At 42.5% G+C, this 26226-nt stretch overlaps 1 protein-coding gene across 1 annotated transcript in view; it reads right to left on the reverse strand.

Moving 5' to 3' along the window:
* FZD6 (frizzled class receptor 6) overlaps nucleotides 1-9947 on the reverse strand; it is a 40574-nt gene extending 30627 nt beyond the window's left edge. Inside the window, exons 1-2 of the mRNA XM_045979586.1 lie at nucleotides 9769-9947; nucleotides 8495-8832 (exon numbers count right to left, since the gene is read on the reverse strand). Coding sequence (XP_045835542.1) covers nucleotides 8495-8671 — 177 coding nt within the window. The 5' untranslated portion in view covers nucleotides 8672-8832; nucleotides 9769-9947. The remainder of the gene's footprint in view (nucleotides 1-8494; nucleotides 8833-9768) is intronic.
* Nucleotides 9948-26226: the final 16279 nt, after the last annotated feature.

Here is a 26226-nt window from a genome sequence, read left to right on the forward strand (position 1 = left end):
ATCAGAGACCCTACCCATATCCTGCTTCATATAACATCACTCTGGCCCACTGTATTTAGGACAGAAAGCTGCTAAGGGCATAGATATATTCCAACGAGGAGATGAACTCTAAATAAATAAAAGGACCTTCCACCTTGGTTTGCTAATAGTTTCTGATAGTGTCAAGACTAGACACAACTAAGGGACATCTACACAGAACCACCTGAAGCCACCTCTCACGAACTGGGGTATTACCTAACTCACCCTCATGACGTCAGGCCTACCCAATAGCATTCCATCTTCAAGTAGCCTGAGCGGATATTAAGACAGGAAAGCAGCGTGAGTAAACTGCTACACTCTCGGAATGCCGGCGTCTGCCATATTACCATCTTTTTCCTTAAAACACACATGCTATGACTTGACAATGGAAGGAATCGTAATGTAAGCCTGGAGTCGGTGCCACTGTAGGATCCTGCAGAGAAAGTCTGGGTTAGAATTCCACTAGAGAGCGATCACAAGAAGAGAGATATTTTGATTTTTTAAAAAATATGTAAAGCTACCCCTAAGCAGAGTGGTCCTGTGCCAGTATCTTAGCTGTGCCCTGACTCCCTTAGTACTAAACGAAAAGACAGAGGATATATAAGCATTTGTCACTTTGCTGAAACATGGATCGCACATGGAAGTAAGGGAGCACGCCACTTTCTCCTAAACAAGACCGAGTGCGTGACACACCTGATTCTCCACTCAGGATATGTGCTTTCTACTCACGGGGACATACTCAGTAATTCTCGAGAAGTGCTAAGAGCTTTATTCCTTATTTTAAAAAAGCACCAAAACAAAATCAACTTCTAGTGATGGTAATGAAAACTGAGGGAAAGTGAAGAAGTCTAAAAAATGATTGAGAAGAAAACAAAAGTGATAAGTCTTAGCTAGAAAGAGAGTCACTTAAGATCTAAAGGGGCCCCTTATTGATTTTTTACAAAGATTTTATTTATTTGAGAGAGAGAGAGAGAGAGAGCACGTGCATGAGAGAGAGCACAGTGGCGGAGAAGGAGAAGCAGGCTGCCCACAGTGCAGGGAGCCTGATGCAGGGCTCAATCCCAGGACCCCGGGATCATGACCTGAACCGAAAGCAGACTCTTAACTGACTGAGCCACCCAGGCACATGTAAAGGGTGTCCTTATATGTTTATTCTTTAGAGAGTAAATACTGTTAAAGTGGCTACAGAGATTGCAAAGAAATTCTATGAGACTGTTAGCAGACAACTATACGAGAAAGTGATGGAAACTTTGTCACTTATTTTCATGAATGAGACCAATATCAGGCAAGTGAGTTTCTTTAAATAATACACAGCAGGGCCTGGAATACAAGAGAAGAAAAAGCAGGAATTTGCATTATTTCCACGATGGAATACTTGTCATTTTTTAAAATGGTTCTTAGCAGGGAGCATTATAAATTTTAAATTATTTCTTCAAAAGACTGTTTATTTTGGAAATTAGGCAAATATATGCAATAACTGGTTGACACTACAAAAGAATTCGTTCAGGGAAGAGTCAACTTTTTAATTTAAAACTTGTGAGTTGGAAAAATTCTAATTCCAGGGAAACTACACATTCAGGTATACATTCGGTAAATATTAATGAAAGACTACATGACAAATACACAAACCAGAGCCATAAGCCTTTGCTACCTACATGTCACATTCTCAAGGAAAGGAAATAACCACAACACACAGTCTTCTCACAGTCTGGAAGAACCATGACTCTTTGTGGACAGACAGGCTCTCCTGAAGGCATAACTAGTCACGTCCCAGACTGTGGAATATCAAGGGATAGCCCTATAGGGACCTTGTCCCTATCAGCAGAGCCTCCCCGGAGAAGTGCTGTTCTCTGCTCACATATGCGTCTCTAACCCTGGTTCTGAAGATGATGATACAGTCACGGTACTTTCTTACTACTGATGTGGGAAACAAAGGTAAAAGAAAAATTAAATTTCCTTAGTACTTACAGCCCGCTGACAAGTCCTGAAACAGGCAGAGGGACATTCTTCTAGGAACTCCACTTAACATGCCTCGATGTTAAGGCAGTCTTAACCTGACCCCCAGGATCCTGTAAGTCTACTGTAACATATAAAAATTTCTTTGGAAACTTCCTTCTCTCTCTGCCCCTCCCCCCAACAAGATACATGTTGGCAATCATCCTCCAAGCGTATGATCCACTTAAATATATCTGAAGAGTCTCCTGACTGCGTTTTTACTAAAGGGTAATAAGTGACCTTTTCCTAACAATAGCTAGCCCCTTCAGGATGCTGGAAACCTTGTTTCCAAAATACCTGGGAGGCTTAGGCTCTCCCTAAACCCCTCCCAACTTGGAAGTATAAAATGGGCTACTCCTCAAGACCCCGGGGGCAGCTCTTTCTGCCCATGGATCCTGTCCCCATGCTTTAATAAAACAACCTTTTTCCATCAAAGACATCTCCAGAATTCTTTTTTGGCCCTTGGCTCTGAACCCTAACAACTTTCCTGCATCACTACTGTTACACAGTATCACAAAGGAAGGTAAGTTTATGAGTTGTACATTTAAAACACAAAGGTAGCCACTGTACACTCTGACTCCGAACACATTTCAGTATCTGTTTCATTTTGAATGACTCAACAACTTACTTTCAGAATAGTTAGAGCTATTTTCAGAAAGTCTTTCCTGAAAAACAAAAGTTTTCAAAAAAACAAAAACAAAAGAAAAACATTTTCTTTCCTTCCATATGGGGATATAAGGCTAGAGAATAAGGAAGAAATGAAGGGGTCCACTAGACTCCTTTAAAAGCAGCAAAGTGAAAATGTTTAAAAATCACTGTCCAGCAGAAATGGTTTTTTTTTCCTTAGAAGTTTGTTTATACAGTCTTCCTCCATTCCTTTATTTTTAATTGGATAGAGAGAAGTTTCAGTGGTGCGTATTAACAGGTGGAAAGGAAAGGGGGTTTTTTGGCTTACTTCCCTTTAGACTATTTGAAAGTACAATGACCGCATGCTGTTCCAAACACAATACATGACTTTGCTTTTGCCTAGACCTCAATGAAGGCAATTCAAAAAGAAAAATACAATATTCCTGTTTCCATTTTCCCTAGATCAATCTCAGCTCTTTCTGGATGAAATCAGTCTCTCAAGGGACATCAGCCTCACAATTTGGGAAACAATGCTCTAGATACAAAACGAAAAGGAACACAATGGAAAACCAGCAGCCATTTGTTTTTCTACTTGGGAGAGTTAGGCTGTACAACATCCTTTTCATTACCAAGCCAAGTTACTATTCAGAATTGTAAATTAACTCTTTGAAATACAAATGACTTCAGCTTCAGACATTAAAAAGAAAAAACTGAAGTCCCTCATTTCAAGCAATCTCTGAAACAAAACTGAAGAACCAGAATATCCCATTCCGTGGTCTGTGATAAATTCGGCCTAAGAAAAATTTATGTGGAAAGTAAGTAACATAAAGCTCAAGTAACATATTAACAAGAATGAGCGGGGCGCCTGGGTGGCTCAGTGGATTAAGCCGCTGCCTTCAGCTCAGGTCATGATCCCAGGGTCCTGGGATCGAGCCCCGCATCGGGCTCTCTGCTTGGCAGCGAGCCTGCTTCCTCCTCTCTCTCTCTGCCTGCCTCTCTGCCTACTTGTGATCTCTCTCTCTGTCAAATAAATAAAATAATAAAATCTTAAAAAAAAAAAAAGAATGAACGATCATGTTTACTTAATACATACTCTGTGTGTATAATCCTTAGAAACACTTTCAAATACCTTAAACCAGGTCCCACAAACTAGCCTGTGGGCCAAAAAAATGGCGCACTGCCTGTTTCTGTAAATACAGTTTTATTGAAAACACATCTACACTCATTTGTTTACAAACTGTTTATGGCTGTTTTGCTACAGTTGCAGAGTTATGGAGCTGTGACGGAGCCTGTATGGTTTGCAAAGCCAAAAATTCTTATTATTTGCTCCTTTACAGAAAGTTTGCATTCCTTGCTCTAAACCAATGGGTCTCAAACTTTAATATTCATGAGAAACACTCAGACAGCTTGTGAAAACACAGCCTCCTGAGCCCTGAGTTCACAGATCATGATTCAGTAGGTTGGAATGGGGTCCATGAACATATATTTCTAACAAGCCCACAAGCTGCTGGTCTATGAACTCAACCCTGAGAACCACTGCTTTAACCCATCTCCTGTAATCACAGAGAAGCTTTGACAACAGGTGCTATGAATTCTATGGCTTTAAAACAGGATAGCCCTCAGACAAAATGAAAACTAAGGTATAAAAGAGGACTGGGATAGATTGGTTGACATATGGAATTCTTGGTAGTTGAGAAAGCACAATGAGCTGCTTGCCATAATCAGCTGATGATTCTTCAGTCCTTATTCTAACGTTAATTCATAGAGAACACTGGGAACTCAGTAGGGACCAGCAGGAACCGAAGGCATTGGGGTTGGAAGTATAAAACCTCATCTTTTCTTTAGAGACGTTATAAAATGTTTTTTGTGTTTTGTGTGTGTGTGTGTGTGTGTGTGTGTGTGTGTGTGTGTGTGTGTGTGTGTTTTAGTAACAGCCAGGCTCTACACAGTTATGATTTAGTATTTGACTAGACTATAGCACAATGTTTGTAAAAAAAAAACTGAGACATGTGGTTTATAATACAAAACACCAATCAAAAGGCAAATTCTTGGGATGCCTGGGTGGCTCAGTCGGTTGGGCTGCTGCCTTCAGCTCAGGTCATGATCCCAGGGTCCTGGGATCAAATCCCACACCGGGCTCCTTGCTCAGTGAGGAGCCTGCTTCTCTCTCTGCCTCTGCCTGCTTGCGCTCTCTCTCTCTCTGACAAATAAATAAAATACAATCTTTAAAAAAGAAAAAAAAAGATGAATTTTTTCATTCCATATAAATATTAATGGTTAAAGGAAAAATATTCTTTTTAAGATTTATTTATTTGAGAAAGAGCGAGCACACGCAAGAGAGCACACGCGTGTGAGCAGGGGGAGGTGCAGACAGAGAGGGAGACAAGTAGACTCCCTGCTGAGCAGGAAGCCCTGTGTGGGGCTAGATTTCAGGACCCTGAGATCATGACCTGAGTTGACTACAAGTTGAAGTTGAGTTGAAACCAAGAGTCGGATGCTTAACTGACTGAGCCACCCAGAGGCCCCCAAAATAAGATTCTTTAAATTCTAAGAAACAAGTGTCGTATGGGAAAGAGCACAGAGGATGTCAGCGAATACGCTTCGTTAGACCCTGGCTTGGGTAGAACCCAAGTGGGTGATTTACGAACCACCTAAAAGTATCAGAGTTTCTTTCACTTGAACACTGCAGATGACAGAGGTGGAAAGTAACGATTTGGAGGTAAAATTCTCTTTGCTGATTTATTAGAACAGAAAACACCACTGGTTTCTTTATTCAGCTTTTACTAGGCATCTACCATGCTCCGAGGCACTGTACTAGGCATTGGGGAAAGATGAATAAACACCATCCTCTCTCTCCACACACTCACAATCTAATGAGAGCTACTTGTATAACTGCGATACTGCGTAATAAATATAAGAACCGTTATATATTTAGGCACTATCCAAGTATAGAAAGTGAGATTACATACGCTTGGGAGAAAGGTGAAAGAAGACTTCCCTGAGCACAGAGACCTGCATAAACTGAGCAGGTGAAGGATAGATACAGAGTCTGGGACACAATAGATACAATGTGTAAAAGGCACAGAAGTGAAAGAGAGCAATATGGAGCAAAGTGTGTAACGTCTGAAGGGACAGATGGGGAAGGAAGCTGGCCAGGAAGGCAGGGTCCCCTATGAAGAGCCTTGGGTGCACACTAGAGTCAGGTCCATTCTTCTAGCTCTAGGGAAATGGTGAAGAATGTTACCCCCAAAGTGGACCGTGAGGATTTGTTTTCATAAAATCACCTTGACACAACCAAAGAGGAGCAATTGGTGAAAAATGTGAGGAGACTTAGTATTCAAGGCACAGATGAGAAGAAGAAAGAGAGGTAGGTTTGAAGAGAGGTTAAAAAAAAATTTCCCAGTTTAATTTTTATAGAAATGAAATTTGCAAAGAAGCAGCAAAGACTGAAATTAACCCATCATATTCTGAGTCTCGGGAAATATTTTCTTTTTTATTGAATAAGATCAAAGGCTAAAAACAAACAGACAAACAAAACCTCTTAGAGATGACATTATGGTCTGTGTGGACAGAGAAGGGGTTAAGAACCTAGTGCTCAGACCTTGGACAAATCATAACTTCTCTGAGCTTCAGTTCTTTCACCTACATGAAGAAGGGCTCACAGGTTCTTAACCAGGGCTATAGCTCTACATGTTATTTAGTGTCACAACTCTCAAATTATAGGATTTGGGGCATTCGTTATAGGAACTAAAAGAGAACGTCACTGGCTAAGGACAAGTAAAGACGGGGCAACAGTAAAAGCACAATATCATGGCCAAAAAATAAAAAAGAAGAAGAATACACAAGGATATACAGTCTAACAAAGGTTGATATTATTTAGCCTTTCCATTTCCCTTTCTTCTTTTGCAGGTTAATATTATATTAAACAACTGTTTGATGACTTCCTTCTCTTATATCCTTAAACTTACTGAAGTATGATTGATAGAAAAAACTTAACAGTAAAGTATATGAAAAAGTTCAGCATATGGGGAAGATTATATAATGAGGTTGCTAACGTTAGCAATCAAATAAAGGTGGTGAGAACAAAAATGCCTTCTTGATAATGTCAAGACACGAAACCACTTGGGAAAGAAAAGCAGCTAGATAAATTAAAAAACAACCTTTTCCTTTTAATCAGAAACAATTGGTTTTAAAAAGACACGTGGAAAAAAAAAAAGACACATGGAACAAAAAGTAGTTCCTATCATCTTGAAATTACAGGATTTAATAACAGGGATGCATCTCTCCCCTCTCTCTACAATGGTACTCTAGGATAATGAACTCCAAACAATGCGACTTTATAAGGCCAGTTTACCGTTCAAATGTATGTAGCTATTATGCAGAAAGGAAATCGGATTTAAGAATAAAAATATTTTTTAAGAACTTTATAAGACATGAGTTATAAAACTATCAGAGAAAACATGAATGATGCAATTATTCCTTGAAGGCACTCCTATTACATACTTTATTTTGATCAGATTAAACTATCAAAATGGTCCGGATTAATGAATGAAAGTATCACTGCATCATTTGCTCAGTGTTCAAAATGATATTTTGCATTGGTTTGAAAAACCACTGAAAGATTACCAAAAATGTAATTTGTAGTATCTTTTTCAAGTACGTCTACTTAGCATTTAAAAGCTCTGCTATTTTAGACCTGAATCTACGAATGAGGTAGTCGAAAAACTATTCAACTAGGGGCATCTGGGTGGCTCAGTGGGTTAAAGCCTTTGCTTTCGGCTCAGGTCGTGATCCCAGGGTCCTGGGATCAGGCCCCCCAGCGGGCTCTCTGCTCAGCCAGGGAGCCTGCTTCCACCTCTCTCTCTCTTTGCCTGCCTCTCTGCCTACTTGTGATCTCTGCCTGTCAAATAAATGAATAAAATCTTAAAAAAAAAGAAAAAGAAAAAGAAAAACTATTCAACTAAACAGTGAATGCATAAATCTAATCACTTTTTAAATTAGTGTCTATATTAAGGTCTATATTAAGGTTGTAGGAGTTTCATCTCTTAGCAACGTTCTGAGGGGAAAAAGCCTTTTCCATCCCTGGACGCTTCTTCTGGAGAAAGATTACAAAAATATTTGTCTTCTTCCCTTCTTGAGACTTATCAACCTAAGAGATCTGTACGGGAGGGCAGGTTTCCCGTCTCTACAGGTAACTCTTCCTTCCCACACATCCCGGCAATCTGCATATCTCCAAACGGGAGGCAGGTAACTGAGGTACCTAAGGCAATCTTTAGTGTCACTCTGCTCCTCCCTAGACCTGTGGTTTCTTTTAACAGGTATCTTACAAAGAGTACTTAAGTGCCACGCTTTAAAAAAAAAAAAAAAAGCCACTTTTTAGTCAAACAATTCAGCCCTCATGTCTTCCAGTAATTGATTTATTTCAGAAAAACTGGGCCAGGTGAACATTTACAACTACTTACGAAAATACAGCGGTGTAGTTCAAGCACAATATAGGATATACGTTCAATGAAATAGGAAAAATTCAGAATTCACATTTCCAGAGGAAGTACCATAAATAATTGATTAAGGGAAGCAAAACATTTGCCAGGTGCACGATATTTCAAAATCATCACTACACCTCATATAAAATAAACCCTCCCTTGAGCAAATGCACTAACAAGGGCCACAAAACTACACAAAACAGAAGTTAGCAGCGGAAATTAATTTTCGAAAGGATGTATTCAAAATACGAAGTTGTTCACAACTTAATGGAACCCCTTGCGTGCTTATAAAAAAAAAAAAGTCACATTTATAGTTTATTCCAGAGTAGAACATCAACTACTTCTCTATAAATGTATGAAGAAATACTCACCTCCATTTTCACAGCAGCTGTACTCTGGTCATAATGCCTCATCAAATTAGGGAAAAATGTCATGTTGTAGGCCATTTTCATACATCTGGGGACAGTAATTGGTTCACAGGTGAAAAGACTGTGCCCTCTTATGAAGGGTGGAAAAACACATATCCACAAAAGTGCCAACATTTCCATTTTCTTCAGATTCCTGGTTTTACCACATGGCTGGGATTAATCGCTCTTGTCATCCTCAGATTGTCATCCAGAAAGAAAATGTTCAAATTGCTCTTTCATTATTTTGCCATTTTGCCATTTTGAAGGAAGCTCTTTTCCCGAAATGAGTTCTGGGTCAATTACTGTAAAAACAACCAAGAGAGGGCATGTGCGACATCTGTCATAAACTCAAAGGCGGACATCAAAGTGCAGAGGTTAAGATTTTCACCCTGGGTAACTAACGCTGGAAAAACGACGGAAAATTCCGTCCTTTCGAGATACTCTTCACCTGCTCTGGCACAGAATACAGAATTGGCCGAGGAGGTCTCATCTCTAGGGAACCCGTGATAGAGCCTTTGGAGGGGCAAAGGATGAGTGAGGTGGAGGGGGGAAAAGTCACGCTGGGTTTGGGAATACGTTAAAAAGTATTCATAGAATCGGGAACCCTAAGGGCCCCTGTTGGATATCTGATTACGCACAAGAAAACTGAGTCCTTGGGAAATTCGTTCAGACCGAATGAGTTCCTAAAGTCTTGGAGGACTCCATAGGGCCGGTCTGTGGGGCCGTCTCCGGGGGAGAGGCTTTCCCGGTTTTCAAAAGGCCAACCAGGGGGAGACGTCTAGGATTCCTCTCGGAGGAGCAAAATCAGTTCTCACGGGCTGGGGCGAGGGGTGGCCGCACCGCGAGGGCCGAGGAACAAAGCTGGACCGGGAGGGTGACGGACGTCCGCGGGAGGAAAGGCCGTGGGCCCCGAGTCGCGACGAGCCGCACCCCCCACCCAGCACCCCGGCCCCCGCCCCCGCCCGGTGCCGGCTTCCAGCGTCTGGCGCGGGCCTCGCCGCACAGCCCCGCACCTGCCCGGGGCCTGGAGCCGCGCTGCAGCGAGCGTCCCGGGCCGGCGGGGCGGTGCGGGGCCCCGGCAGCGTCCCCCGGGAGCTCGCCCCGACTTCTGCGGCAACTCCGGCCTGCGCGGCCTGTCCCGCCGCCGCCCGCCCCGCACCTGTGGCTCCCCGCCCGCCGCGCGCCCCCGAGGCCCGCCCGGCAGCCGCCGCCCGCCCAGCCGGCCCGAGGGGCCTCACCTCCCTCCGCTCCTCGCCCGGTGGAGCGTCCGGCCGCCGCGAGCGGAGACGGCGGCTCCGGGAAGCGTCCGCAACTCCAGCTGCCTCCGGAGCGGCCCGGGGAGCGAGGGCCGGGCGATCCCGCGAGACTGCGCCGCCAGGTCGGGCGGGCAGGTCTGGGCTCGCGGCGGCGGCGGCGGCGGCGGCGGACCTGGCCCTCCGCCCGGCCCCGCCTGCGCTGCGGCCCGGGCGGCGCCCCGGGGACCGGGGTAGGGCTGCGGGTCCCGCCGTGCGGCCGGGGGCGCGGGGGTCCCCTCCACCTTGCGGCGGTTCTGGTACCCGCAGCTGCTGCGCGTCTCGCTCTCCCGGTGCAGCGGGCTTCCGCCTAGAGGGCTTTCTTGAAGCTCTGGGTGCTCCCCTCAACAAAACTTCCTTTAAGAGAACCCACTGCATTTCGGATCTCAGGACACGCAAGGATTCTTAAAAGGGGGCAGATTTGCTCTGTGAAGGCAATTCTCCAAGTGTCCTGAGTGGGAAAGTGAGGGAAAAAAATCCCTTTTGTTAGTTTTCGGGGTCCGGCCACCAACTTGAGGCGCAGGTGGCAATGGGATTCCAGCCCTGGCAGGTCCCACAGTTTTACTGACTCAAAGCCTGATAGAAATAAAACTACTTTAGAAGTCAGCCTAGGGGCTAGAACCAACCATGCTACACATCATGTCGTGGGCTTCACTTACTATTCATCCCTCCTTCCTAAGACGCAACGACAACGGATCTTTTCCCTCTCTCCATAGTATTGTCTTTTCTAGAATGTCATATAGTTGGAATTGTATAATATGTAGGCTTTTCAGATTGGCCTCTTTAACTTAGTAATAGTCTTCAATGTCTTCTCCTGGCTTGACAGCTCATTTCTTATTAGTGCTGAATAAAATCCCTTTGTCTGGCTGTACCATCCATTCACCTCTACAAGGAGGTCTTGCTTGATGCCAAGCTTTGGCGATGGTGAGTAAAAGTGCTAGTTTTTCGTGCCGATGTTAAGTTTTCAACTCTTTTGGGCAAATACCAAGGAGCCCAATTGTGGGATCACAGGGTAAGAGCATGTTTAGTTTTATAAGAAACACTCAAACTATCTTCCAAAGTGGCTGTAACATTTTGCATCACCACTAGCGAAGTCTGAGAGTTCCTGTTGCTCCACAGCAACAGAATTTGGTGTTGTCCGCGGTCCAGAGTTTGGCTATTCTAATAGAAGCAGAGTAGAATCACACTGTTGGTTGAACTTGAACTTCTCTGATGATACATGATACAAATATCTTTTCATGCACTATTTACCGTCTATGTATCTTCTTTGATGAGGTTTCTGTGAAGGTCTTTGGCCTATTTTTTAATTGGGTTGGTTGTTTTCTTCTGGTTAGGTTTTAAGAGTCCTTTGTGTATTTTGGAGAACAATCCTTTATCAGATATATCTTTTGCAAATATTTTCTCCTTGTCTGTGGCTTATCTTCCAGTTCTCTTGGCATCGTCTTTCACAGAGCAGAAGTGTTGGATTTCAACGATGTCCAGCTCACTGGCTATTGCTTTCATGGATCGTGCCTTTGGAGTTGTACAGGAAAAGTCATCACCCAACCCAAGGACTTTCGGAATTTCCCCTATGTTCTCCTGTGATTTACAGTTAGGTCTATGATCCCTTCTGAGTTGATTTCTTTGAAGATGTTGTGTAAGATCTGTGGCTAGATTCATTGTTTCACATGTGACTGTCCAGTCGTTCCAGCACTTTGGGTTGAAAAGATGCTCTTCACTCCATGTGTTGTCTTTGCTCCTTTGTCAAGGATGAGTTGTTCCATTTATATGGGCATATTTCTGGACTCTCTATCCTGTTCATAATGAACAAAGCGGGATCAGGAGGGTGGCAGAATGTCTGGGGGAGGAAGACTGTGGGCCCTGAATCACAAGTCACTGCACCGTCGCCCACACACGTCCTGCCCAGGCTTCCAGCACCGGGCAGGGTGACTTGCCCCACACCCCAGCACCTGTCCCTGTGTTGGGGATGTCTATTGGTACCATTTTTGCAACAGCATTTGCTCACTTCATGTCTCTGGGCCGTAGTTTGATAATTCTCAAATTATTTCAAGATTTTTTTGTTACTATTATATCTGTAATGGTGATCTGTGATCAGTGCTTATGACTCACTGAAAGCTCAGACCATGGTTAGCATTTTTTAATTAAGGTAGTGCATTGTTTCTTTAGCCATAATGCTATTGCACACTTATTAGACCACAGCATAGTGTAAACATAACTTCTATATGCACTAGGAAACCAAAACATTTATCTGACTTGCTTTATTGCAGTACCTGCTTTATTGCAGTGGTCTGGAACCCAACCAGAGTATCTCTAAGATACGCACGTATCTGCTTACATCACCCATCTGGTTTTTTTTGCATGTTGTTTACTTTTTCCTTTAGAGCCCTTAGCATATTAATCGTAGTTATTTTAAATTCCTGGTCTGATAATTCCAACATTTATGGGTATCTGGGTCTGGTTCTGGGGCTTGTTCTGTTTCTTCAGATTGTCTTTTTGCATTGTAGGTATGCCCTGTAACTTTTTGTTGAAAGCCAGACATGATGTACTAAGAAAAAGAACTGCAGTAAACGAGGCTTTAGTGATGCGGTATTAAGGTGAGGGTAGGGGTCACCTAGTGGCTCAGTGGGTTAAGCATCTGCCTTCAGCTCAGGTCATGAACCCAGGGTGCTGGGATCGAGTCCTGAATTGGGGTGCCTGCTTCTCCCTTTCCCTCTGCTGCTCCCCCTGCTTATGCGTTCGCTCACTCTCTCTTCCTCTGTCAAATAAATAAATAAAATCTTTAAAAAAATAAAGTGGGGGTGGAGTGGGGAAGCATTGTATAGACCTATGATCAGGTCTCTGTCTTTTAGGGAGCCTGTGACCTTTACAAGTGCTTATCAACTTATACTCCTCTCAGGTGGGACAAGATCACCAGAGTGGACTGAGTGGGTCTGAGTATTTTTCTTCCCCCAAGTCAGACAGGCTCCAATAAAATCCCAATAGGTTAGGCTTTGGCAAAATAATTTCCCTGGAAGTCAGGCCTTATTAAGAAGAATAGAATGGTCAGGTATATTTCAATATGGTTTCTTTCCTCTTTCCCCTGCCAGAAACATGAAGGGATATTTCTCCACTAGTCACTGTCAGAACCTGGTGGAGCTTCAGGAAGTAAAGTTCACAAGTGTGGGCGTTCCCTGAAGACTGGGTCCCCGTGGGGTTTTTAACTCCCAGACTTGTCCACACTGAGTCTCCCGCAAATCATCCATTATAGTTTGGGTTTTCCTGTTCCCTCCTGGTTCCCTAGGAAGGTTTCTGCTCTGATAAGTTGTGAATTTCTGTATCTTCCTGTATCTCCAATTTGGGGAGCAGCATTTGGCTTTATGACCTCAATTCTCTGAAAGATCTAAGAAGAGTTATTTATTTTCAGTTTATTCAGCTTTTAACTTATTTGGATGGAGAGATGGCTTCTCAGTTATTTACATGCCAGACCAGAAACTCCAATTCTTCATCTTCTAAAATAAGTATTGCTTTAAGAAATTGATCACTGTGTCAGTTGCTATTGCCTTCGCAGAATTAAAATTAAGTTCAAACATTCCAAGTGCTATAATAACTCAGGAAAGTTATGTAATTTAGTGTTGTTGTTAATAGAACACCGATTTTATGAAAATTGTCATTATTATAGCAAAACTAAGTAATTTTGCTAAAATGAGAAGAAAATAAAGTTTATAGAGTAAACATATCATTTGTAAATTGTGCTAAGTCTATTTTATTACTTATCCAAACATCTCCAGCCCATCACCAGGCTAAGCAGACGCACTCAATAATAATTACATTCCTTGAACTTGGTAATTTGCTGACACTCATTAAAATATAGTTTTATACTTCTTTTTTAAAGATTTTATTTATTTATTTGACAGACAGAGATCACAGGTAGGCAGAGAGGCCAGCAGAGAGAGAGGAAAGGAAGCAGGCTCCCTGCTGAGCAGAGAGCCCAATGCGGGGCTCCATCCTAGGACCCCGGGATCACGACCCAAGCCGAAGGCAGAGGCTTTAACCCACTGAGCCACCCAGGCTCCCCTATAGTTTTATACATTAAAAATTTTTAAAAATTTTATGATAAAGTTAGGGAGGCAGAACATGTTTTATTGAACAGTATTTAAGCTTGATTTATGGTTTTTAAGTATGCAGACATATAGTATGGTATCCTCCTTTGTACCCTTGCCTTGATCCTGCACAGGTCGTGTGGGTAGACCTCCTGGTAATCACTGACCTGATGCCCGGGCCTTAGGAGTGGAGGGAGCAAACAGCAGTAGGGGAACCCCAGTTGGAGGCGGCTGGGTGAAAAAAAGGTAACAGAGGGAGAGAGGAGCCCTCTGAAAGTTCTGCCCAAGACTGCAGTCCCTCCAAGTGACAGGTACGCATGTGATGGCTTATTGACTCAATTTGGGGGAATCTATGAACACAAAGTGGAGGATAGCCTTTATTTAAAAACTTTCCCTTGAAGTGCATGGCCTGTCGCTCCCTGCTCTAAAAGCTAATTGCTGCAGCATCTCTAGCATGGCCACTAACCTTTTGCTATGGTTGAATGCATTAGGGTTGGCCAGAAATAATACACCTCCTAATGACTACCTCCAGTATTACTGGGAAATAAAAATTTCAGTAGCAACATGACACTGCAGGAAAGAGACACATTTTTTTTTTTTAATTTGTTTATTTACAGCATAACAGTGTTCATTGTTTTGGCATCACACCCAGTGCTCCATGCAGTACGTGCCCTCCCTATTACCCACCACCTGGTTCCTCAACCTCCCACCCCACCCCCCGCCCCTTCAAAACCCTCTGGTTGTTTTTCAGAGTCCATAGTCTCTCATGGTTCATCTCCCCTTCCAGTTTCCCTCAACTCCCTCTCCTCTCCATCTCCCCATGTCCTCCATGGGGAGGTTATGCTCCACAAATAAGTGAGACCATATGATACTTGACTCTCTCTGCTTGACTTATTTCGCTCAGCATAATTTCTTCCAGTCCCGTCCATGTTGCTACAAAAGTTGGGTATTCATCCTTTCTGATGGAGGCATAATACTCCATTGGAGACACGTTTTAATCACAGTTTGACGCATGAGATTGTGTCTTGGGAGCTCTGGTATTGTCATTTTCAAATAAAAAGATTCATAATGCTAAAGAGAAACAGCTTCAGCCCTATTAGTGCTTACAGTTATACTGTGTGTCTGTGAGTTTACTGTGATTGGTTTTGGTTTTAGTGGTTTCAATACCTACCACCCGGTCACCTTTAATATTTAAGATCTTATCTTTTTTTCCCTAGCAAAGCAGCGGTATAAAGTCAAATATTAGAAATGGTTATTTTCCTCTAAAGCTTGTAGCATTTAGGAGAGGGCTTCGGCCTCAGATTTAGTGATACTGATAATAGCTAAATGCATTTCCTTTGATATGCAAAACCAACTTCACCCCTAATTGTGCATCATGGACTGGTAATGACTATATGAATTTTTTTATTGTCTTAAAAACAAATGGGAGAAGTGTGTGTCATAGGGTGACAAATGAAGCAAAATAAAAAATTAAATTTTGGAGAAGCTGGAATTAAAGAAAGACTACTATTTTTGCAGCTCCATAGAAGAATTATGTAGAGGAGGTGGGCTTTAGGGAGCAAGGTGAATGCAAAACTATAAAGAGATTTGATGTACCAAATATGGCCTATGGGTTGGGAGACTCTGTAGATCTTGGGTGTTTTCACTTGAAGGCAGAGGCAGAGACTGGCCCTGAATGAAACTTAAGCCTGAGGGGCCTTTCCACAGCTCTAATTCTATATTTGAAATCTTATGTTATTATTAAGAGTCCCCAAAGTTCTGTTCACTTCAAGAACCTCGCCATCAGAATGTATTCCTCCTGAAAGGAGGAAAATACTATAGTGGAGACCAGGGAAACAGAATAACTCAGGTAGATTTTGAGGCTGTTAATTATAATGAGGAGAGTTGATTTCCACAAGCAGGGGGGAACGGTGGGAGGGGAAGATGCTGAACTTTGTTCTCATTAATAATAAACTTTGTAGAATTAGTTAACTTTTGTTTAACTTTAACGAAACTTAAAACATTTATGTATGTACGTGTGGAGGCATAGAGGTGTGTATTTGAGGGAAAACGGAGCTGGGCAGTATGTATACCCAAGTTCCTTACTCGTCCCTTACCTCTTACTTGAAGATATTCCAGACATCTTCAAGCCAGGATAAGCCCTCCCAGTCCTGTCCCTTGGCCCCTGCTGGCAAAGAGCAAGGTGGGGGGGAGTGGGAAGTGGGGAGACTCTGGGAAGAGGAAATGCTTCTCCCACAGTGCTTCCTTCTCCATTAATGATAAGGAATTTCTTTCCCTCGGGGAGTTTAGTTCATTATCCTCTCCCATGGGCTGGATCCTTTCTCACACTGCTGTATCCGAAAGTGGAATCCAAACTTGAGGTGGATTCAGCCTCCAAATGAAGTTGTTAATGGACAAATAAAGCCACAGTTATAATATTGTATACCTGAAATTCAATGTCATATGCCAACTTTAGCACAAATTTGGGTCAATCTTGGTCTCTTTGTAAATATAATTTTGGATAATCACTCAATTTTTTCTTAATATTTTATTTATTTACTTGAGAGAGAACGCGCACACACAGAGCAAGAGAGAGAAGCAGACTCCCGCCGTACAGGGAGCCCAGTGCAAAGCTCATTCTGAGGACCCTGGGATCATGACCTGAGCTGAAGGCAGACGCTTGACTGACTGAGCCACCCAGGTGCCCCAGACAGTCACTTTTGTTTTAATCTTAAGACACATCTTTTACTTAAATGACTCTACTTTGTCTCAAATTGAATGGATTATAACCTTAAGGGTAGTATTTTATTAAAAAGAGAGAAAGATTATTTAAACAGGAACTTCATGAACAGAATATTTTCATTTTAGTAAAGACTCCAGATAAAATAAATCTTACATTTTAATTTGATTAGCAAATCCATTATAGCAAAAATGACACTAAGAGAATAACAGGGGTGATTCAACAACTAGAGATACCTGAGATTATAAAAGCTGTTCTCAGGGCTTATTATATAGTTATAAGACAAATATGAAAGTTATAGAATGTTTTCCTAAATAAATTTCAACTGGTTAAAAACAAAGACACATTTGGCAGGTCTACACTTAAGCTGGGGAAGACCAGCATTTGGGGTGGGAAGAGGGGTGTCAGAAATGGGGAGGAGAGACAAAAAGATATATATTGCCAAGGAGGTACAAGAAACTATTAACATTATGTCCCTTGTGACTGGTTGGATTGAGTGTAAGTCCGAGACTGATATACAAAGAGGACTTTACTGAGTATATATTACTTTTGTTTAAAAAAAATTTTTTTGAAGAAAAATTTCACAGTGTAGTATACATTCAACAGCAAAGGACAAAAATGAAACTAAAACACAATGGCCTGGGTGGTTCAGTTGTTTAAGCAACTGCTTTTGGCTGGGGTCATGATCCCAGAGTCACAGGATCAAGTCCCTCATGCGGCTCCCAGCTCCACAGGGAGTCTGCTTCTCCCTCTGACCTTCTCCTCTCTCATGCTCTCTCTCACTTTCTCTCTCTCTCTCAAATAAGTAAATCTTAAAAACACACACACACACAATGGTAAAAACAACAATTTACCACCATACACCTAGTAGAAAGGCCAAAGTCCACAACACTTTTTTACCAAAGTTGGGTTCTTAGGCTGGACAAGGATAGACATAAGTCTGGACCCCAAAAGCAAAGGCTTTGTTAGGGCCACAGCTCAAGAGGAAGGGACAGTACTAGCAAACACTAGTTAGGCGGAGTCCTACCAACTTGAGGAGAGATTCTGCCTATGCAGAGAAAGTTGCAGCTCAGGTTCCCACTAGGGCCCAAAATACTAGAAAGAGGAACAGGAAAAATACCTCATTCTGATTGGCTGGAAGGGCCTCAGCCCGATTGGTCAAGATTGGCAGGCTACTCGGTCAGCTTATTGGTGGGTTTTGGAGCCTGGGTCCTCTGTTTTAAGTCTCGGTTGTATATGGGGCCGTGCCCTGGTCCTGCTCTGTAAGAGAAGTGGTTTAAGAATAACAGCCAACAGGGGCGCCTGGGTGGCTCAGTGGGTTAAAGCCTCTGCCTTTCCCTCAGGTCATGATCCCAGGGTCTTGGGATCGAGCCCTGCATGGGGCTCCCTGCTTGGCAGGGAGCCTCCTTCCTCCTCTCTCTCTGCCTGCCTCTCTCCCTACTTGTGATCTCTATTTCTCAAATAAATAAATAAAATTAAAAAAAAAAACAAAAAACAGCCAACAGAGAGTACCCCAGGTGCACGTTGTTTTTTACTTGGGGCTAGTTCTTGTGGTCCGTAGCTGTCTCACACTGACAACATCAGACTCTAGCAAGGACATGGAATGATGGGGACACTGATTCCTTGCTGGTGGCAATGCAAAATGGTACAGTTACGAAACTAAACATACTCTTACCATACTATCATATAATCCAGTTATCATACTCCTTGGTATCTACCCAGATGAACTGAAAACCTGTGTCAATGAAGAAACTTGCACACTGATGTTTACAGCAACTTTATTCATAATTGTCAAGACCTGGAAGCAACCAAGGTATCCTTCAGTTGGTGTTATGGACTAAATGTTTATACTCCCAAATCAGTATGTTGAACTCCTAACCACCAATATGATAGAGGTGGGGGTCTTTGGAAGGTAGTTAGGTTTTGATGAGGTATGAGGGTTGAGTCCCGATAATGGGATGAGTATCCTTATAAGAGAAAGAGACAACAGAGCTTACTTTTTCCATCATGTGAGGACATAGCCGGAAGGTGGGCACCAGCAAGCCAAGAAGCAAGCCATCACAAAGTACAAAGAACCAGATCTGCTGACACCTTGATTTTAGACTTCTCAGCCTCCGGAGCTGTGCGGGATAAATGTTTGTTGCTTAAGTCACTCAACCTCAACGGTATTTTGTCAACAATTTTATCAACAAAATACTCAATGGTATTTTGTCATAGCACCATCAACTGACCGAGACAGTGGGTGAATGAATAAATAAACTATGGTACATCCAGACAATGAAATATTTATCATTCAGCACTAAATAGAAATGAACTATCAAGACATAAAAAGACAGGAAGAAACCTTAAAAGCATATTACTAACTAAAGAAACCCATTTAAAAAAGCTACGTATTATAGGATGAGTCCAATTATATGATACTTAGGAAAAGGCAAAACTATGGAGATTGTAAAAAAGATCGGTGGTTGCCAGGGATTGAAGGGAAAGTGGGATGAATAGGCAGAGCACAGAGGATTTTTAGAGCCGTGAAACCATTCTGTCTGAAACTATAACGGTGGACACAAGCTATTTTACATCCGTCAAAACCCATGGAATATACAACACCAAGATTGAGCCCTACCATAAAGTATGGACTCTGGGTGGGGTGCCTGGGTGGCTCAGTAAGTTAGGCATTTGCCTTTGGCTTCAGTCATGATCTCAGAGTCCTGGGATTGAGCCCTGTATAGGGCTTCCTGCTCAATGGGAGCCTGCTTCTCCCTCTCCCTCTGCCCCTCCTCTTGCTCATGCTGGCTCTCTCTCTGTCTCAAATAAATTAATAAAATCTTTTTTTAAAAAAGTTGGACTCTGGTTGATAATGTGCCAAGGCAGTTTCGTCAGTTGTAACAAATACAGCACCCTGGGTGGGGATGTTGATAGTGGAGGAGACTGTGTGCTTGTGAGAACCAAGGGTATATGGGAGCTCTCTGTACTTCCCACTCAATCTTGCCATGACCCTAAAACTGTTCTGAAATATAAAGTTCATTATAAAAGAAAAATAAAGTGTTCCATGAAAGCTTCCCCCAATGAGACTGGCATCTTGGGTTAATTTCAAGAGTTGGGAGAAGTGAGGGGTTCCTCTCATGGCCTTAAAAAGCTACAGGCAAGAAGGAGGTGAGATTATAGGAATGCTCTAAAATAATTAGACAAATGGATGAAATAAAAGGAAGGTCTATAAGCAGAGAGCCAAGTATTTATACTACTCTGCCTCAAAGCAGCAGTCAAGTCCCTAACAGTGGGATGGAGGTGAAGGGTAATAGAGGATTCCCACTGTCCCATGTCAAGTCAAGAATGATTACACCGTACTGTGTATATCTGGGGGATACACACAGGGATAGGGTGTGTTGTACCAGGGCCCCAAGAAGTTTCAGAAAAAAAAAAATGCTAGTAGGGAAATGAGTGACACTTACTGCCTGCTCTAAGAGAGAAATTAAATAAGGTAGAGGAAATTTCTAGAAAAGTGTATGTCTTGGTCATGTTTCATCCAGTTTGGCACCTGGAATTCTCATTTAAGAAATCTTATAGCAGAGAGCTATATTACCAAACTGCAGCAAATGTTGGAATGGAGACTTTCCTTGGCTTTTTTCCTGCTGGACTAGTTTACCCATGATTGAAGTGTTGGCCGTCCTTTGTATTCAACAAGAAAAATAGTCATTTGAGACATTTTGTAACTATCATGAGCAGCAGAGAAACTACATCAGGGAGGAGAAAACTGGGCACATCTTGGACATTAGGCATGATTACTAGATCTGCTTTTATAATTTTATTTAGCATTTGATTCCCTGCTGAAGCCTTTTGCATAAGCCCATCTCATACATTTTTCTAAACCTAATTTATGCACACTTCTATTTCTGGGTAGGATGGAAACTCTCACAACGGAAAATTGATTCTCTTTCGGGAAAGGAGTGTTTTTTGTTTTTTTTTTTTCTAATTGCTCCCATACTCTTGGTAATGAGGCTTTTTCGACATCTCTCTCCATCACCGTTCTAAGCTTCAAATATAACTTCTTAGAAGCAGGAAGTAAGAAAAACTACTTTGAGGTGGGAGAAGGCTGAAAAATGAATGAGGGGTGACATCTGGCGCTCTGTAGAGAGCCTGATGAAAGACATTGGGGGGCTACTGACAACCATCAGGTTTTGTGAAGGTAGGTATAGTCCCTGCTGACAATCTTCCCCTTTATATTGGATAGCAAGAGGCAGTGTAGGGTGGCTGATGGAAAGGGTTGTAGCTTTAGCCTTCCTGGGTTAGAAACCTATGCTAGACCTTCACTAACTCTGTACCTGGGTAAATGTCTTCAGTTCTCTGTAATGGCTTCTGTATCTGTCAAATCAGTTCAATGATAAGAACGTATTTCTCACTGGTGGCTGTGAGACTTAAGAATTAATTCACATTAACCATTACAGCTATTACCTGGCAAGTAGTGAGATGTCCAACTGATGTCCAACTGAAGAACGTTCTTTCAGGCCTTCTGGAATATAGGCAGTTGATGGTGATATGACCTATTCTGATCAGGACATCAGGCACTCCCTATCTCTTTCCATCTCAGGAGGTGGGAATTGCTGAGAATTACCCAACAAACATTTACTCTTGCCCATGAATTTACAGGTTTAACTGGGCGGGTCTTCTGGTCTCAGCTAACCTGCTTCAGGCATCTGTGGTCTGCTACAGGTGGGCGAGGTGGTTATGCTTCCAGAGGTTGGCCTGCTATTGGCTGTGCCATTTCTCCAGCAGGTCTGTCTAGCTTGTGTTTGTTCATAGGCTTCTCAGAGTTTCTAGAAGGAGAGCAAAACTCTGCAAGTCCTTTCGAGACCTAGACTCAGAACTGGCGGAATATCGCCTCTGTTGCCTTTTCTTTGGTAATGTGAGCCACAGGGCCAGCCCAGATTCAAGGGGTGGGGGTATGCTGTCTCTCAATGGGAGGGCCTTCAACATCATCTTGCAAAGGGGATGGGCCAAGGGAAGAGAGTGTAGCCACTTTCATAGACAATTTTCTGCACTACCCAATTTAGTAATTTCTTCTACAGCATTTCTAGCAGGTGGTCTCATGGGACCCCTTGAAAGTTAGGGAGATCACTGTTTATAGGCAGCTCTATGTTGGAAGTTTCTTCATTATTATGCCTCTATAAAGACACTGACTCCCACAGAATCTTTGACTCATAGGATTGAAGGTCATCCAGGCAACAAACATGTTGAAGCCAGATTCCTATACAGGAAGCAACAGGAAGTCTGCAATTTCCACAGATTTATCCCAGTTCTACCTTTTGGAGCAAAACAAAGCATTGTGTATTTGTTACTCATGTGTTTTTAAGAGATTCTTACCAAGGCCTACTTGGGCATTACATAACAGGTACATATTCCCCTGCAGTCCTCATTCATTCATTATTTTCCTCATTCATTTATTCATGCATTCAGTATCTATTAAATAGGTCCATGGCCAGATGCTCATCTTACACTGAGTAAGAGCATGACATTTCAAATCACTTAGGTTTACCTATCAGTCCCATTTTACCACCTGCCACTCTGTGACTTGGGAAATTATTTAATCTCTCCAATTCTGAGTTTCCTTATCTGAGAAATGGGAGAGAGTGGTTGTGATAATTCAAACTAAATAACAAATACAAAGGGCCTGGCCTTTAGTAGGCACGCAGTTCTTGGTAGCTATCACCATTATTGTTACTCTTAAGGGGTGATCCCCGCCCTGGATGTTTTCTGGAATCTCACCTTCTCCTGGGGTCTCTGAGTACTCCCCGTGTCTTGGCAACAAGTTATATTTTACACAGACAACATAGCATAGCATAGCAGTTCGAATAAATGGCCTTTGCAGTCGACATATCTGGGTTTGAATCCTGGCTCGGCCAGTCACTAGCCTGTGACTTATACTCTGAAAGCTTTAGTTCATGAATCTGAAAAATTAGAATAATAATCATTCATAGATTTGATATGAGGATGATGTGAGAGGACGTCCATAAAACCCTTAGCATGATGCCTGACATACCGTAAGTCCCTCCACTGCCCGCTCTCCACCTAATAGGAGCTATGAATTTAATTCGATGCATTTTCATGACGTGTAGCCTGGTGTCCTGGAAAGAATCAGAAGAAAACTTGAATCAAGTTACTCCAGCTCTCAGGGACTTCCCCTCAATGTGCAAGGAAGGGGATGGATCCTGAGGTTTCCAGGACAGCTTACAGCTCCTGTAACTCACGGTGCTCTTCCTCCTGGTTCTCTCATTCTTTTAATCAGAAATAGAATGATGGAGGAGTGTTAGGATGACCAGAAGTGTGAGAAAGTGGAAGTTCAAAGCCCTTCAAGATTAAGTAATCTCTCTCAGTGACAGTCTCCTCTCTGCTTCCCAAGAATATCCCAGGCCACCCTCTCACTGACATTCAGGCACCATGGTCTGGAAGACCAAAGTCAGGAAGAAATTGTCCTCTTCTGTCCAGGCTTTTGGCCAGGAGTTTAAAAAAGTGCTAGATAGAATGCAGGGTGTCACAGCAGCTCAAACGGAGGGGACAGGCAACTAGACAGAGACTGTTCTGGAAAGCAGAAATACCACTGTCAAATGTCACAGATAAATAGTTAATGAGCTTTACTGGTGTTCTTACATTTCCCTTTCCACGTCCTTGAAAGTGTAGGAAAACAACTGTTTGCCTCTTCCTCTGCACCTTCTCGTGTGCTTTTTTTGGGTGATTTTCTTCCAGTGACAATGTCATATACATCACAGGTGTGGAAATAACCCAAAATTGAAAGACCACAATAACCAACGACTAGAGACTAACTTCCCGTCACTGGCTTAACTCTTGTTCAGAGGTTAGAAAGGAAGATTGTAGCAAATTGTTTACTCCCATGTTCTAGTTAGTGGCTTATACAAAGGCTAAACAGGCACTTAAAAAAAGATTGATCTAGGTCTTGGCACATGATGTCCCTAAGGTTAAGTCTCCCAGACATGAGGACTGGATTTAACAGGAGAGAGAGGTTTGCACAACACCGGTGGGTCTTGAGATTTTTTCCCCCTTAATGTCAAGAGCTCCTGCTAGTGTTAAAAGCATATCCAAAAGAAATATTCAGAGCAATCCACGACTTTGGCCGGCTTAAGGGAGAGGTCTGATGTGCCTGTACTCAGGTCATCACGTTATACTAACAGCAAACCTATCCAGGCCCCTAGCTGCCTGCTGGCTAAACCTGTTATTGTTGGCTTAGGTTTCCTTTAGGACTTAACATTCCTTTTATGTTTACCCTTTCCTCAAAAGGCTCCCTTGTAAGTTATCTAAGAAATGTACCATATTTAACAACGTAGTTGAGCAATGAAAAAGGTAATACATATTTTTTACCCTCGTGATAGAAGTTTCCGCTCCTGGGGTGCCTCATTGGCACCGTTTCTGACTTGGACCAAGATGCTCCTTCGACAGCACTGCAAGGACGCTCTTGTCTGGTGAAACTCCTGTCTATTTCAGTTGGAATATTGTTCTCTAAGCGGCTGACAATATATAGGCATATCTATGTTATTTGTGTAAAAAATAAGTTATCCAGGGTGCCTGGGTGGCTCAGTGGGTTAAGCCGCTGCCTTCGGCTCAGGTCATGATCTCAGGGTTCTGGGATCGAGTCCCGCATTGGGCTCTCTGTTCAGCAGGGAACCTGCTTCCCTCTCTCTCTCTCTCTGCCTGCCTTTCTGCTACTTGTGATCTCTCTCTGTCAAATAAATAAATAAAATCTTTAAAAAAAAATAAGTTATCCAGATGTTAGTCAGCTCTCTTAAACCATGGAAACAGAAGAGACTGGGAGACAATTCTAGTTTGGGCACAAAATAATAGATTTTGTAATAAATCAAGCCTCACCAGGTATTAGAGCTATTATAAAACATATGTGAACATTTATAAATCTTTCTTATCTTTAAAAATATAATAAGGAGGGATGCCTGGGTGGCTCACTTGATTAAGTATCCAGCACTTGATATCTGTTCAGTCAGGATCTCAGCGTCATGGGATCAAGCCCAGCAGCCAGCTCCACGCTCAGCTCGGAGTCTGCTTGTCCCCGCCACCCCCCCCCCCAAGCTCTCTCTCTCTCTTTCTCTCAAATAAATAAATAATATTTTTTTAAAACATTTTTTTTTTATTTATCTATTTGACAGACAGAGATCACAAGTAGGCAGAGAGGCAGGCAGAGAGAGAGGAAGGGAAGCAAGCTCCCTGCTGAGCAGAGAGCTCGATGCGGGGCTTGATCCCAGGACCCTGAGATCATGACCTGAGCCGAAGGCAGAGGCTTTAACCCACTGAGCCACCCAGGCGCCCCAATAAATAATATTTTTAAATAAAAGAATATAATAAGGAAAAGTTAGTCAGACATAAACTTACTATGCAGTGTGTTATGGGTAAAACCTCGAGTCGGTCCTAGCGGTGTCAGAAAAATCTGGGAATAAAATAGTAATTAGGAAGAAAACTTATATCACTATGGCAGATCCATCAACCATTATTTTGACATAATTGCAAACTTCTATAGCACATGATCCTTAGTCTGTCTTCCATTATAGTATGGCTCTAACAGTATGGTAATTCCGTCAGTCAAGTAAAAACCAAAATAAAACAAACAGTCCACACTGTAAGAAGATAGAAAGACTGAAATCACTAGACAAAGAGACAAAGAATAATGCAGAAGGAAAGAAAGTGTTCAGCAAACACATCCATGGAATTACAGCTCTAAGAAGTGTTGGGAGCCATCTTGGCCTGCCCACCCCCCCATGATAAAGTTTTGGAAATATTTTAGGTGATAATTATAATGAACATTTATTGGGTACTGACCATGCATCAGGCATTTGTGGAAGGGTTGCATCACGTTGCTTGGTTCTACCAGTAACTAGGAGGCTGGTACTATTATCATTGGCATCCTACGGGTGGCTTCTGGAGACTGAGTCACTTGCCCAAGGTTAGTATCAAGGAAGTGAAAGAGCCGGGGAGGGAACCCACACCTCTCTGGCTTTGACTTTCTGCCCATCATTTGCCTGTTGCTCTCAGCTGCAGTCCCGCCCTCCGTGATCCCGCTGTGCCTCACAGGGAGCAAAATCTGCGCTGTCCAAAGCGGAAACGACTAGCTGCACAAGGTGCCTCAAATTAATTTAAAATTAAGTAAAGTTTAAGAGTCAGTTCCTCGGGGCATCTAGGTGGTGCAGCCAGTTAAACCTCTGGCTCCTGGTTTGGCTCAGGTCGTGATCTCAGGGTCATGAGATCGATGCCCACTTCAGCCTCCGCACTCAGTGCAGAATCTGCTTAAGACTCTCTCTCTCTTCCTCTACTCCTCTACCCCTCCTCTCTCTCTCAAATAAATAAATAAATAAATAAATAAATAAAATATTTTAAATATTTATTTAAATTTAATAATTTTAATAATTAATAAATTTAAAAATAAATAAAATCTTTAAAAACATAGAATGAACTGAGCTCACCGTTCATGGAGACCACCTGACACCAGTTCCTGTGATTGGAGGAAGGTTTTTTTTGTTTTGTTTTGTTTTAATTCCTACCCCTATTTGCCTGATAGTTTCACTTTCTCAAGTTTGATTTTTCTTCTGTAATTCTTCC

The sequence above is a fragment of the Meles meles genome, chromosome 1 (genome assembly GCF_922984935.1).
Source record: "Meles meles chromosome 1, mMelMel3.1 paternal haplotype, whole genome shotgun sequence".
NCBI classification, from domain to species: Eukaryota; Metazoa; Chordata; class Mammalia; order Carnivora; family Mustelidae; genus Meles; species Meles meles.